The following is a 13,558-nucleotide window of genomic DNA, read 5'->3' as shown; positions in this document are numbered from 1 at the left end:
AGCGCAAATTTGTCCGCTAATGGCGCAGGCGATTATCTGCGGGGCCGCTCGGTGTTGTGTGTCCCGCGGGCAGGGCCGGAGTTACAAGCGCCAGGAATCCAGACGGTGTTTGGAGAGGGGGCGGCGGGGGCGGCTGGTAATTAGTGTAAACCCTTTGTCTGCCTTTGATACGCTCAGCGTCTACGCGCCGCGCTTCCTTTGCCTGGAGCTCAGCGCCAAGGGGGGCTGGACCCTGGCTCTGCGGACGCGACCGGGGTCTTGCTTGCTTGAGCCCTGGGCCGCGAGCCGCGTCCACTCCAGCTCCCGGTGACCGCGTCCCTACTCCAGGTTCGACCGGCGAGATGACGCGGAGCCCGGCGCTGCTGCTGCTGCTGCCCCCGTTGCTACTGGGGGTCCTCCCGTCGGCTGAGGCGGCGCGAGGTGAGTCCTGGCGCCCAGTCTGGCGCTCTGGCCTCAGCAGCGCCGCCCCTTTCCCGCCAGCCCTGAACCCTGCCACAGTGCCCTCCTGGCACACTCCTCCCCTTCTTGTCTGCCCCATCGCAGCGGGCCCCCACTCCTGATCCTTAACCCGAAGTCCTACCGGCATCTCACTCATGGGGTTACATGGCTCACTATCTGGTACCCCCAACTCACCCTCCTTGACTGACACCTCACCTACAGGGCCCCGGAATGACTTAACTTGTTGGCCAAAGGTGATCTTGTCTAGGTCCCCTTCAGGATACGCACGTAATCTTACACACACATACTTTAAGGTGGAGGGCAGGTGGTCACCCCATAGATTCTTGGGGAGTAGACTCAGTGGCCACAGAAAACCGGATTAGGGCCCTGGGAACCTTTAGAGACTCACACGGTGGCTAGCTGAATATAGAGAATGTTGGTGACATTTTGGTGATTGGAGCTCACCCTGATCCAGCCTCTCAGCTGACCCAGCTCTGGACCCTTGGCTTGCTTATCTATTACAGGTAGCATAGTGTAGAGGCTGAGGGAAGGGGCCCCCCAGAGCACGGGGCATCACTGAGCAGTGAGGGTTGGTCTCTGAGGAGGACACTTGAAGATACTGGACCTCAGGGCCACACACCACTTTGCTGCAGCGTACACCACACTACAGCTTGGATACAGCTCTTCTGTGGAGAGCTCTGTCCTAGACCCAGCCCTGGTAAAGGGCATCCATAGCTGATGAGTGATACATGCCCGTGGATTTTTGCCCATCGTGTTCCAGTGTCACGGGACATGGTGCTGGCCTCCCCTATGGTTAGGCAGGACTCATGGCCAGGCGGGCCCTTTGGGTGTGTTGACCATTCAGGATTGTCCCTGCTCTGTCCACCAGTCCTCTGAGGCTTCGCATCTCCTCCCCCCGACACCAACGCGGGCGCACTGAGCCCGATCTGGCCTTATATGGCCACGTTTGGTGTTGGGCAACGTAGGCGGCGGCCCAGGTGGGCCTTATGCCACTGTAACCCCCCCTTCTGCTTGGGGACTGGCAGGCTAGAGGGTGGGGGCTGTCCAGGCACAGCTGGGCTGGACCGAGTCTTGGGCATGTAGGCGCTTGGGCCATGCTGAGTGAGTTGTGTCTTCCTGCCCCCCCACCCCCCAACCGGTGGTCCAGGCTTTGATTGCTCTTTTATCTGTTTGGATAACTCCCATTCCTGCACCTGCCTCTTCTTTGGCTGCTCAGCCAGGGAGACTCCGAAGGCCTCTGCTCTGCCATGATCACTGGGTGGGACCTTAAGGCTGATTGATGGGTGGCCGTGGGCAAGCAGCACCCTACCTTTTTGCTGATGGCTCTAGAGGGCCACCACTTCTGCCTTTGTCTCCCTTGGCGACAGCCTTTGGACTGAGCCTTATATCTAGCCCTGGCTGTGCTAGTGAGGCCTCTGGCCAGCTCTAGGGAGTTGGAAAGAGCTGCCTTCCAAGGGCAAGGGCCCTGGGGTTGGAGTGGAAGAATGGCGTTTCCTGAATTATGCTGACTTCTTCCTTCAGGCACAGTCTGGACTGGAGGGGCAAAGTTATTCCAAATGCATTCCTTCTCTAGTGGTTCTTCCGTGAGTAGGCCCAATTTTGATCTTAAGTTGAGCCAGAGAACTGCATGTAGAGTTTGGGCTGTTTTGAAAGCCATTTCCCTGGGGTGTCACAGTTATTGGAATCCGTACATCTCTAGATTCAGATCATATTTTAAAAGTTCCCCTTTGCCCAAAGTTTCACAACGTTGGTCATTTTGCCATAAGATATTCCCCCCCCCCCCAAACTTGGAGAAAGATAAGTTTTGGTTTACTCTGTTGGATTTCTCACAGCGAGAATGTAAGTTTCAGAACAGAATACCATTCTCAAAGATGAGTCTGCAGTGTAGGGCCTTCTGAGAAATGCCACCTCTGAGCGTTTATAAGGATGGCTCCAGGACCAGTCTCTGAGCAGCCAGCACGGGTTTCTCTCCTGTCTTTGGGACCCAGCCTTGTGTTTGGAGTGAGTTGGGCTTTGATCAACAGTTAGAGTGCCTGTCACAGCTGTCCAGTGCAGCAGGCACTGTGGTGTGGAGAAGAAGGGTGTGTGGTGCTTAGGAGATGATGGCTGGCCATTTGTGTGGAGGCTGACCCTGACTTTCAACCAGGCTGTAGGAGGCCTCTGTTTTTCACAGGCTGTGGCTGATCAGAGTGTGGCTGGAGTGAGGTGCATGTTCGGGAGCCAGGCCTAGCCCCTGTGAGGTAGGGATGTGGGCCAGCCCCCCATTCACATCTGGGGCCCTATTCCTGGAAGGGAAAATAAATCACTGTCCCCCTGGGGGTGGGGAGGGAGCTGTGAACAAAGTCGCCTTTAGCTAGGCCTGGAAATACCAACCACAGGCTCCTTTATCCTTTGTGCAGGATCAATGGGCCTCTGGGCTCTCAGAGTTGCCTTTCACTGCGCCTGCCCTCTACTGTGGCCCCTACTAGGGAAATGTTGGTTTTTCCCTAGCAGAGGCCTCTAGTCTCTCTGCCTTTCCTGGCCCTGGCTCAGTCTTTGCTGGTAGTGCCGGGGGCAGTTGGCTATGGCCCAACAAGCCCTGCTCCCCCTACTGGCCACCTGCCCTCTGTATAGCTAGGGCCTGATGCGTGGCTCATGGTGGCCTCTTCTCTCTCATTTTGTCTTAATGTGGTGACTCCAGAATACATAGGGGTTAAGGTGCGTCTAAGCCCTCCTTCCCATGCTTCATTGACACTCTCCTCTGCCTGCTACCTGTTCTTCTGACCAGTACTCCTGCCTATATCTCAAGGAGGAGATCAGGGGGTTGCTGGGAGTGGGATGGGGTGGGGTGGGAGCTAGAACCTCAGGCTGGGGTACAGAGTAGGCTCATGGGGAGTATGGGCTAGATAGGCCTAAGAGAGGTAGACAGAAGGTGTATGCCATTGGGCAGCTGTTCAAAGAAAGCTTCTCCTTGAGTAGGAAGTACAACCCCTCTTTCTTTCCACCGAGAGTTTATTTCCTGAGAGATGTGTATGGGCTGCCAAGGGCCTGGAGAGCTATTTGGTGGTGCCTTCAGCAGGGAGAGAGTCAGTTGCTTTTCTGACTCAGGTGTGGGGCTGGACAGCAGGGGAAGGTTCCAGCCCTTGACGACAGTCCAGGGTGCCCCTCAGGGAACTTGGGTTTCTTGTCCAGGGCCACGAGGCCAGAGCCTTCTACTGAGCTGCCCCATACTCCTTGCAGCCTGCCTTTTAGCATCTGGTGGTAGCAGTGTGATTTGGGCCGAGGCTCTGTGCCACATACCGCTGCAGGCAACTGGGACCCCTGGGGAGCCCTCGACACCCTCAGTTCTGACCCGAAGAAACCTCTTTGTCAGTGCTGTGGGCTTTTGGATGGGTTTGCCTGGACTATTTGGTTTAGGCCGTCCCAACAACCCTTCGGGCTTTGTAGGGGCTAGGTGGCACACTGCCTTAACACCTGACCTCTGCCTCAGGAGCTTTGGGTTCTGGGAATAGACTTATTGACAGTTTTTGAGGTATCAGGGGCTTCCGGGATCAGAGTCAGGCCTTGTTTAGGGATGGGAGCCCTCTGGTTGCCCTGACTTGAAGCTAGACTATTGCCCACCAAACTAATGTTTGTAAGAAGAGGGTCAGGGGCTGGGTGTCTAGGTGAGTCCCCATTAGTGGATCCTGAGGCATTCACCTTCTCTGGATGGTGTATATGTGGTTCCTGTAGGGTGGTGGCCTTAACTAATGATACCCATGCTACCATATGTGGTCTTGGTGGGTCAGAGAGTGTCTAGGAGCTAGCAATGTACAGATGTGGCAGCTGAGGTATTCCAGAAAGATGTGCAGACCTAGGGGGCCAAGCCTCCAGAGAACCCTCTTCCCCACATCCTGCTGGCTTGCCTAATTGCCAGTGCTGGGCAACGGGCAAGCTAGCTCCACTAACTAGCTTGTTGGAACATGATGTCTTTTGGGGTGCCTAGATGGCCTGGTTTCTAGGATAGCCATCTACCTGGGTCTTGCCAATCTTACTGCAGAGCCTATGGGTCTGGCCCTTGGGTGCCCTCAGTTTTCTAAGCCCTACTCCTCTCAAAACACAGCCTGTGTGTGGCCATGAATGTGCATGCATGGTGTGTGTGTGTGTGTGTGTGTGTGTGTGTGTGTGTGTGTGTGTGTCTCCATGCAGTTATATACCTTCAAGGATCTTAGCCTCAAGACAAGACAGAACCTGGCCCTGAACACCTAATGGGCAGCTGGACTTTGTGACTGTCACCTGTGCTCTTTCTCTTGAGGGGCATCTCTTCTATTTCCTGGGCTTTGGCCTCCTAGTATGTGCTGGCCCTAGAGGACTGTCTCTGGATTTCTTACCTGTCCCTGTCCTGGGGCTCCAGCTGTATTGTGGGATATATGCCCTCATAGCCAGGGGCCAGAGCAGTGCCTTGGTGGGGGTGTGCCATACCAGTCATAGGAAGCTCATTACTCGGTAGGCCCATCATCACTGGACAGGTGCCTTGGGGCCCCACGTGGGTTGGCTCTTACTGTAGCCCTCCAGGCTCTTGGAGCAGAGTGTCTAGAGGGCTAGGTGAGCCTATTCCTTTCCTTTGTGGTTGAGGCTCATCATACCATCCTCTGAGTCTTCAGCTCAACCACTTTGCATCTCCAGGAAGAGATTCACTCTGAGCTAGCTGACCCAACCCCATAGCCAAGCTCACTGCCTGGCCAGAGAATTCCTTTCAGATCAGAAATTCCTAGGGCCATGCAGGACTCACCAGGGCCAAGCTAGGCCTGAGCTGTCCAGGTGGTTCTCACGTGTCACACTTTTACTTTGTCCAGGGTCAGTTGATAGTTGGTGCCTATACTAGCCCTTTGAGGAGAGGAGGTCAGGTCAACAGGCCTGGAGCGCCAGCTTTCAGCAGTACCTGTTCATTTCCCCCTTGAGTCCCTAGCCTGCCATCTAGACCTGACACTGACCACCACATCCTTCAGGCAAAGAACTTCTACACAGACTGTGCCTCCTTCAGAAGGTCTCCGTGCTGTCCCCTCTTGTATTAATGTTTAGTTTGACCTGGCTGGGGCTGTATAGGTTTTTCAGAGGTATGGACATTGCTGACTTGGCTGTAGAAGTTATGGAGAGACCAAAAGCTGATATACCTTCCTCCTTGGCCTGGGGTCTTCAGGTTGTGAACAGATCCCATGACCCCAATATTTGGTTTCCATTTTACCTATCAGAGGAGCAAGGACAAATCCACCTTCAGTTTATCTGTGTTCACCTACCTCCAGCCATCAGGATCCAGGCTGTGTTAGGCTTTGTCAGATCCTCCGGGTTTCTGAAGGAACCAGCCTGGATGAGATGGCCGGACAAGCCCTGTTGGAAGTTCAGGCCCAGCCATTAGGCCCAGCCTCTGCCCAGAACTGACCCCCTGCAGCAGTCCTAAGGCAGAGTTTGGGGAGGTGATGCCTCCATTGCTGTTGAGCTTCAAGTCCTTAGTTTCCTCACTGGCTAAGTAGGGTAGACGGCTGTCCAGGTAGAACAAAGGGGCTGTGTTTCCTGAGTTAAATATAGATCCAACGTGGCTATATCATGGCCCAGATTCCCAGAATTCTAGGGGCTGGGCCTTCTCCTGAGGACAGGGTCCTTATGTGGGTCTCTGTAACAAGCCTAGAGGCCCAACCCCACAGTGGGGTATAGTGGAACCCAGGTGGGGGCAGGGCTAGCAGGGCACTGTTTGCTTTAGGATAAGGCTGGCTCCTCCAGCCAGCCTGTTGCCAGCCTGTCCCCCAGCAGTATGTGCAGGCAGGCCCCAAGGACCAAGCTTCCGGCCATCTGGTGATCACTTAAGCCCTATCCCTCAGCAGTGGTCATGGCAGGCCTCCTGCCTCTGAGCGCCCCATCTTCTAATCTTTGCTTCCTCTGTCTGAGGCCAGGAGGGACAGTACTTCCTGTAGGCACAGTGTGGCTGTTTTTTTCTGGAGGTCTTCCTATGTGGTGTAGGGTGATAGATTAGTCTGGCCATTGGGCATTCCCCAGGTATGCCCTCCAAACACCTCCAGCAACTGAATGTATGTGTATATGCTTGCATATATGAGTCTGTCTGGGAGGCCCCAGATACCAGGTTGATTGGGACCATGAGGCCAGGCAGGGCTTTGACCAGTTTCTCATTGACCTGAAGTGTGAGAGGCACTGTGAACGGTGAGATTTCAGACAGTGACAGATGGTGGGCAGAGTTTGCTTGGGAATGGGGCTGGGACCTATGAAGGTATAGGGATCTCAGGAGGTTCATGTGCTGAGGGCTCCGGAGGCTCTAACACTGTAAGCTGGATGCAGGAGGAAAACCTTGAGACAATAAAACTTGCATTACTCTGCTTCCTTAGGTGGTCTGTGGGCAGAACAGATGAAGGGAGAGGTGGGCTGACAGCCCTGTTCCCACCTCTGCTCTTTCCCTTTGCAGAGAGAGCCAGGAAGAAAGGTGAGGAAGAGGGTTGATGTTGTGATCTCCGTTGGCAGCAGCTTCAGGCCTAGGGCAGAGACGAGGGGAACTGAGTATAAGGGGAGATGGGGCTTGGAGAAGAGGGTCTCAGAAAAATGGGAAAGGGTTTGTGCAGTGTGGATAGAAGTGCGACAGGACCCATTCCTCCAGAGCTCCATGCCTCATTGAGCAGGAGTGATACCCCTGGAGTTTCACTGGGAGAGCTGCCCACCCCCCTTGGGCTGACTATTCCTCCTCCTCCTTAGAGCCCACCTTAGTACTTCAGGGTGGGCCCTAAAGGTAGATGTACCATAGGACGTTGGAAAGCAGCCCCTGGGAGTCTGTAAACGCCCACAGAAGCACACTTGGCTGAAGGTAGCCACATAGCTGGGGTAATTGCATGCTGAGGAAGTACCAGCTGATTAGAAAACACTCCTGTGCCCCCAGGCCCTGTGCCGGATCACCACCAAGATTGACACCATTGTGCTCAGCTGACCTTGCTTTCTTTTCCCAGGACCATCCTCAATAGAAGTGGTTGATGTGCTGGGTAGGTGCCGCTCACTGACAGATTAGAAATGTGACATGTGGGTGGGCTAGGGGACCGCGGATGCCTTTCTTTACTCAGAGGTGACCCTGGGACAGTCGCTGATGCAGTTCCCACCAGCTCACCCTCCCTCATGAGAGCACTTTTCCCTTCAGCCCTACACCTTCCTGACACCTGCAGGCTCTGTGTACTCTGTCCTCACCCTCCCAGCTCGGTGGTCACTTTCTGCCTGCTACACCCAGTCACACGCCCGTCCCCGCACTCCAATCCAGAGATACCTGGATGGTTGGGGCTGAGGAAAAGGATTCTTGGTGTGGGCTGGTGAGGTTGGAAGTATGTTTCTGATGGCTGGAGTTGTGGGTCCCAGGAATTGGCCTTTTCTGGGATGGTGGTCTTGACTTGTGGGACTTGAGCCTCTGCTAAGGGACCCTCCTGTGAACATCCTGTTGGGGGGCTATCTCTTAAGGCCAGACTACCTCCCAGGTGTGACCTAGGGGCTATCACCCACATGGACAGGACCCAGTGGGTTCTTCTTTATGGAGCAGGTTCCCTGAATGGAATCCAGGTAAGGTACCGAGTACCTGTGCCCAGCCCTTGCTCACCGTGTGTACCCCAGGCAGCCCTTAAGCTCTGACCCTCTGGGCACTTGCCCTCTGACCCCATGGCCTTGGGATTTTGTACCTGGGAGGTGCAGCCACTTGGCAGGCCAGGGCTCCTGGGGCTGGCTGACACCCCAGAGCAGGTTCTGTCCATGAACTCAGATACTGAGCGCACAAGTAGGACAACCAGTTCATAGGTGGGTACATGCACATCTGTCCCTCATTGATGGGCATGTATGGCAGTGAGTGCTGGCAGATGCACATCTGGCTACTTATCCTGGGTGGTTGCTCCTGCCGACCCATTTCTGTCTGAAACAGGTGTAAGGTGGCTGTCCCCTGCACTATGTGCAGCAAGAATGTAAGCTGTCCTATGAGGCTGTGTGTGCAGAAAAAGACTAGCCGAAAGCCCATCCTGCTGTCCTGTTCCTGTGGTCCCATCCTTTCTGACCAGGGAACATGTAGTTCTCTCTGGTGAGACAAAGGGATGGCTCTGTTTTCTTGGTTTGAATTTTTAGAAGTGTTATTGACTTAGGCTGTGTCCTGACCCCTCGGGCCTCTCCATCTAACTTCTCAGGGAGGCTGCCTGCTATGGTGATGCACAGCAAGGTGCTCGGGACTGACACAGTGGGACATGACTGCTGTGGTTGGGATGTAGGGTTCATGTTTGGGGCCTACTCTGCCATACCAGACAGACTTCCTTAGTGGGGTCCAGGTTGGGTTCCCAGCATCTGTGTCAAACCTTTGCTCCCCTCATGTGTTTCCCCAACCAAGCCCTTTAACTTCTGCAGGACCCCCAAGAATGGCAGACAAGGTGGTCCCACGGCAGGTGGCCCGCCTAGGCCGCACTGTTCGGCTACAGTGCCCGGTGGAGGGGGACCCACCACCGCTGACCATGTGGACCAAAGATGGCCGCACCATCCACAGTGGCTGGAGTCGCTTCCGTGTGCTGCCCCAGGGGCTGAAGGTGAAGGAGGTGGAGGCCGAGGATGCGGGTGTTTATGTGTGCAAGGCCACCAACGGCTTTGGCAGCCTCAGCGTCAACTACACTCTCATCATTATGGGTCAGTTGGTTCGTGAGTCAGAGGTTATGGTGGGGCCAGTGTTGACTGGGCACAAGGCGTACAGCAGACACACCTGGATTCTTCCACCGTTGTTCAGCCTGCACCAAATCCACCTACACATAGACAGGATCCAGGAGGCCCTGTCCCCATTCACAGCCGAGGCCCCGTCACCAGGCCAGCCTTAGGCCTCTCCTTATAGGTGGTAGAAATGGATAGAGTGTGGGGAGTGTGTGTGGGGACTCCACACTGGTTCCACAGAAGAGCTGCTGGGTGGGGTAGGGCGGAGTGGGGTGAGGACTTGGCAGGGCAAGCAGGCCTTGGCAGCCATAACTTTGAGGCTCAGATTTCAGAGTTCAGAGGGGCCGCAAGAAGTGAATGGCCTCTGTTCTCTTCTGTCCCTGGTGCCCAGTCGGTAGGGAATGGGCAGGTGTCTTTGGTGACACACCCTCTACACATTGGTAGCAGGCATGGCCCACCTTCTTTGCTGGGCTCTGTAGTATAGGTCTAAGGTAGTGGCCTGGGATGGCCCGGTCCTTGGTGTCCAATGGGGTGGAAGAGGCGGCTGTGATAAGGCAGCAAGGGGACATTCCTTATCACACCCTGCCCCCTCATCACTGCCCAGTACAGGCCCCAAGGCCTTCTCAGGGTTTGGAATGGGAATATCGCGGCTGTCCACCCTCCCTACCCCCATCCTTTCAAAAAGGATGATGACCAGGCGGTATGTAAGCCATGTCTCTGCACCAAGCATTCGGCCCCTTGATGTGGGCTAGGGTTACTGCAGCTGCTGGCTGGGCCTGGCCCCCTCCTCCCGGGCCTTGCAGACCCCCCGGAGCCAGGGTGGGGGGCGGCTCTCCAGTCCCACCATGTCTGTCAGGGTCACCTGCACCCAGGGAGGGGGCTGGCAGGCAGCCACTGCCCAGCTGTCCCTGAGTCCTGACATGTGGGTGTGTCCATGGCCTTTGCTTGGGTTCTAGGGCTGTGTCAGCCAGGCCATGCTGGGCACTGGTCAGCAGCTCCCCTGGACCCCTCACCTGGCCTCCTTATGACATGTTTCTCTACAGATGATGTCAATCCAGGGAAGGAGAGCCCTGGGCCAGGTGGCTCTTCTGGGGGCCAGGAGGACCCAGCCAGCCAGCAGTGGGGTATGTATGGGGTAGGGAGACTCTGTGTGTTGGGAATAGGGCAGTGACCATCCTCCTGGCATCCTCACCTACCCTCCCTCACTGACCTTGGCGCCGCCCTGCTCCACAGCGCGGCCTCGCTTCACGCAGCCCTCCAAGATGAGGCGCCGAGTGATCGCACGGCCTGTAGGCAGCTCTGTGCGGCTCAAGTGTGTGGCCAGTGGGCACCCACGGCCAGACATCGTGTGGATGAAGGATGACCAGACCTTGACACGGCCGGAGGCCAGTGAGCCTAGGAAGAAGAAGTGGACACTGAGCTTGAAGAACCTGAGGCCTGAAGACAGTGGCAAGTACACATGCCGTGTCTCCAACCGGGCCGGTGCCATCAATGCCACCTACAAAGTGGATGTAATCCGTGAGTGGCGGGTCTGGGGTAGGACAAGGGCCTGTGGTGACTAGAACTCTGCTGACATGCTCGTTTGTCCCTGCCATAGAGCGGACCCGCTCCAAGCCTGTGCTCACAGGGACACACCCCGTGAACACAACCGTGGACTTTGGTGGGACAACATCCTTCCAGTGCAAGGTTCGCAGTGACGTGAAGCCTGTGATCCAGTGGCTGAAGCGGGTGGAGTATGGCTCTGAGGGCCGCCACAACTCCACTATTGATGTGGGTGGCCAGAAGTTTGTGGTATTGCCCACGGGTGATGTGTGGTCACGGCCTGATGGCTCCTACCTCAACAAGCTGCTCATCTCTCGGGCCCGCCAGGATGACGCTGGCATGTACATCTGCCTGGGTGCAAACACCATGGGCTACAGTTTTCGTAGTGCCTTCCTCACTGTATTACCAGGTGTGTGTGGGCTGCCCACTCCCTGCTCCCTCTCAGTCCCTACCATTGGTTTGGGCTGTCCTGGGGGACTCCAATGTCCAACTGGTAGGTGGGGGCCCCCTACCCCTTTCCCCATTCTTGTGGGCCTTCCTTGCCTCATGGGGAGTCCAGGTGTGCTATCCATGTTGTTCACACTTGGGGTGGTTGTCTCATTAGTGTACTGACATCCCCTTCCCTACTCTTTTTCCTTGATCTCTCTTGCAGACCCCAAACCTCCAGGGCCTCCAGTGGCTCCTTCATCCTCGACCACAAGCCTGCCATGGCCTGTGGTGATCGGTATCCCAGCTGGTGCTGTCTTCATCCTTGGCACTGTGCTGCTCTGGCTTTGCCAGGCCAAGAAGAAGCCATGTGCCCCTGCATCTACGCTCCCTGTGCCTGGGCATCGTCCCCAGCCAGGGGCATCCCGAGACCGTAGTGGGGACAAAGACCTGTCCTCGTTAGCTGTGGGCGTGTGTGAGGAGCATGGATCCACCATGCCCCCCCCAGCACATCCTGGCCTCTGGCTCGACTGCTGGCCCCAAGCTGTACCCCAAGCTGTACACAGATGTGCACACACACACGCACACACACACATGCACACACACTCTCTCATGCGGAGGGCAAGGTTCACCAGCACCAGCATGTCCACTCTCAGTGCTAAATGCAGCGAATCTCCAAGCACTGTGCCCTGAGGTAGGAATATGGGGGCCAAGGCAACAGGTTGGGAGGATTGAAAGCAACGGAGGAAGAATATCCTAGGGCCCTGTGGTAGGCACTCATATATTTGGCCATATAGATGTATGTACTGCCAGGTGAACATACACCCAGATAGCCAAACCCACAAACAAACATTTACAAATGCAAATGTGTGCTCATGTGCACGCACAACTGAGAAGCCTTCAGGAGGATTTGTTGTGTGACTTTGCAGTGACATGTAGTAATGGCTAGTTGAAGGAACCTCCCTCAAGTCTTACTGGTCATGGCCACTCCCCCACCTCTGACCACCTGTGTCCCTGCCTGGCCTTGGTGGCTACTTTTGCCTCTGTGTATGTGGGGTGTCCAGGAGTCTACTAGCAACCTAGGTGGGTGAGCAGTGTGACCATGCCTGGAGGTTTGAGCCACCCTCCCCTTGCTAGAGAGAAGGGCCTCAATATTTATATTTAAGAAGTAAAATAATATTAATAATGATGTAAGAATGGCTGGGACACAGGAACTCTGGCCTGCCCTGGGGCCTAGGACCTGCCTGACCTTGTGGTTACATTGGGTATCCTCACTGTCCATGGCTGCCTGGCCTCTGTAATTTTATATAGAGTTTGGGCTGAAGCCTCGTATATTTAATTTATTTTGTTAAACAAGAAAGTGCCTCTTTTTTTTTTCATTCTGGTGTTTTTACCTGGGGTTTGCCTGTTTGTATTTGCCAGTGAGCACACACATGTGCTCTATTTGTGTCTAGTTAAATATATTTACTGGTGTGTGTGTGTGTGTGTGTGTGTGTGTGTGTGTGTGTGTTTGTGTGTGTGTGTGCGCGCGCACGTGCATACATATGTTAGCTTGCATGTATACATGTGCTGATGCTGTTGCCTGTGTGTCTTCCGTCTAGAGAAGCTCCTGCCTTGCCTTTCCTAGGTCTCAGGCTTGGGGGTTCCCAGGCTTTGTCTTCTGTGAGACCTTGGATTTCTGAGCCTCATGGTATTACCAGGAGTGGCTGCAACTGGTGGTGGGAAGTGTGTTCCCACCACTCTGGGGTCTGTTCAGAGTGGTGCTCTACACATCTGGCTGAGTGCTGTTGCCTCTGTTCTGTGCATGCCCCTGCCCTTAGTGGGAAACCTACTTTTTGTTGTTCCATTTTATGTGGCTTTAGCAGGGAAGCTGCTTAGAGCTGGGGTAGGGCCAAGCCCAGCTCACAGTAACCTCTGTTCTTGGGACTCCAGCTGAGTGCCCTCCCAGGTACTCATGTGGTGATATGTGTGGCAGTTGTTTTTGTTGTTAGTTTTTTGTTTGTTTGTCTGTTTTTTGATACAGGGTTTCTCCTCTATGTAATAGTTCCGGCTGTCCTGGAACTCGCTTTGTAGACCAGGTTGGCTTCGAACTCACAAAGATCTACCTGTCTCTGCCTCTCGAGGGCTGGGATTAGAGAGGCGTGCGCCACCACACCCAGTAGCAGCTGTTCTTTTCAGTCAGGGAAACTGAGGCTCCTGTTCACCTAGCCATTTTGGAGGCTGGGATATCGTCTGTCCTAGTTTCAGAGCTCCCTAAGGCACAGACGACTGGGCATGTATCTCAGTAGTAGAGTGCCTGTTCGATATGCGGGAAATCAATTCAGTCTAGTATCACATGCATGCACACACAAAAATTCTGCATGCATAATCCAGCAATGTATTGGTGCAGAGGTCTTGCCATGGTTCTAAGCTTCTCCCTGAGAGTAGTCACCTTTCTTAGCATCTGTAGATAACAAGTGGC

General features: G+C 54.9%; 1 protein-coding gene across 1 annotated transcript; it reads left to right on the top strand.

The window, feature by feature from the left end:
- Fgfrl1 (fibroblast growth factor receptor like 1) lies at nt 1-12,455 on the top strand. Its single transcript, XM_036200537.1, is given in 8 exon segments — nt 1-136; nt 328-420; nt 8,839-9,111; nt 10,173-10,253; nt 10,363-10,647; nt 10,727-11,080; nt 11,324-11,595; nt 11,597-12,455. Coding segments are annotated over 7 exon segments (1,605 nt in total). The 5' UTR covers nt 1-136; nt 328-341; the 3' UTR covers nt 11,858-12,455.
- The last annotated feature ends 1,103 nt before the right edge of the window (nt 12,456-13,558 follow it).

This window comes from Onychomys torridus, chromosome 10, assembly GCF_903995425.1.
Source record: "Onychomys torridus chromosome 10, mOncTor1.1, whole genome shotgun sequence".
Lineage (NCBI taxonomy): Eukaryota > Metazoa > Chordata > Mammalia > Rodentia > Cricetidae > Onychomys > Onychomys torridus.
The sequence above is the reverse complement of the archived record's forward strand: the minus strand, read 5'-3'. Positions and strand labels throughout refer to the sequence as shown.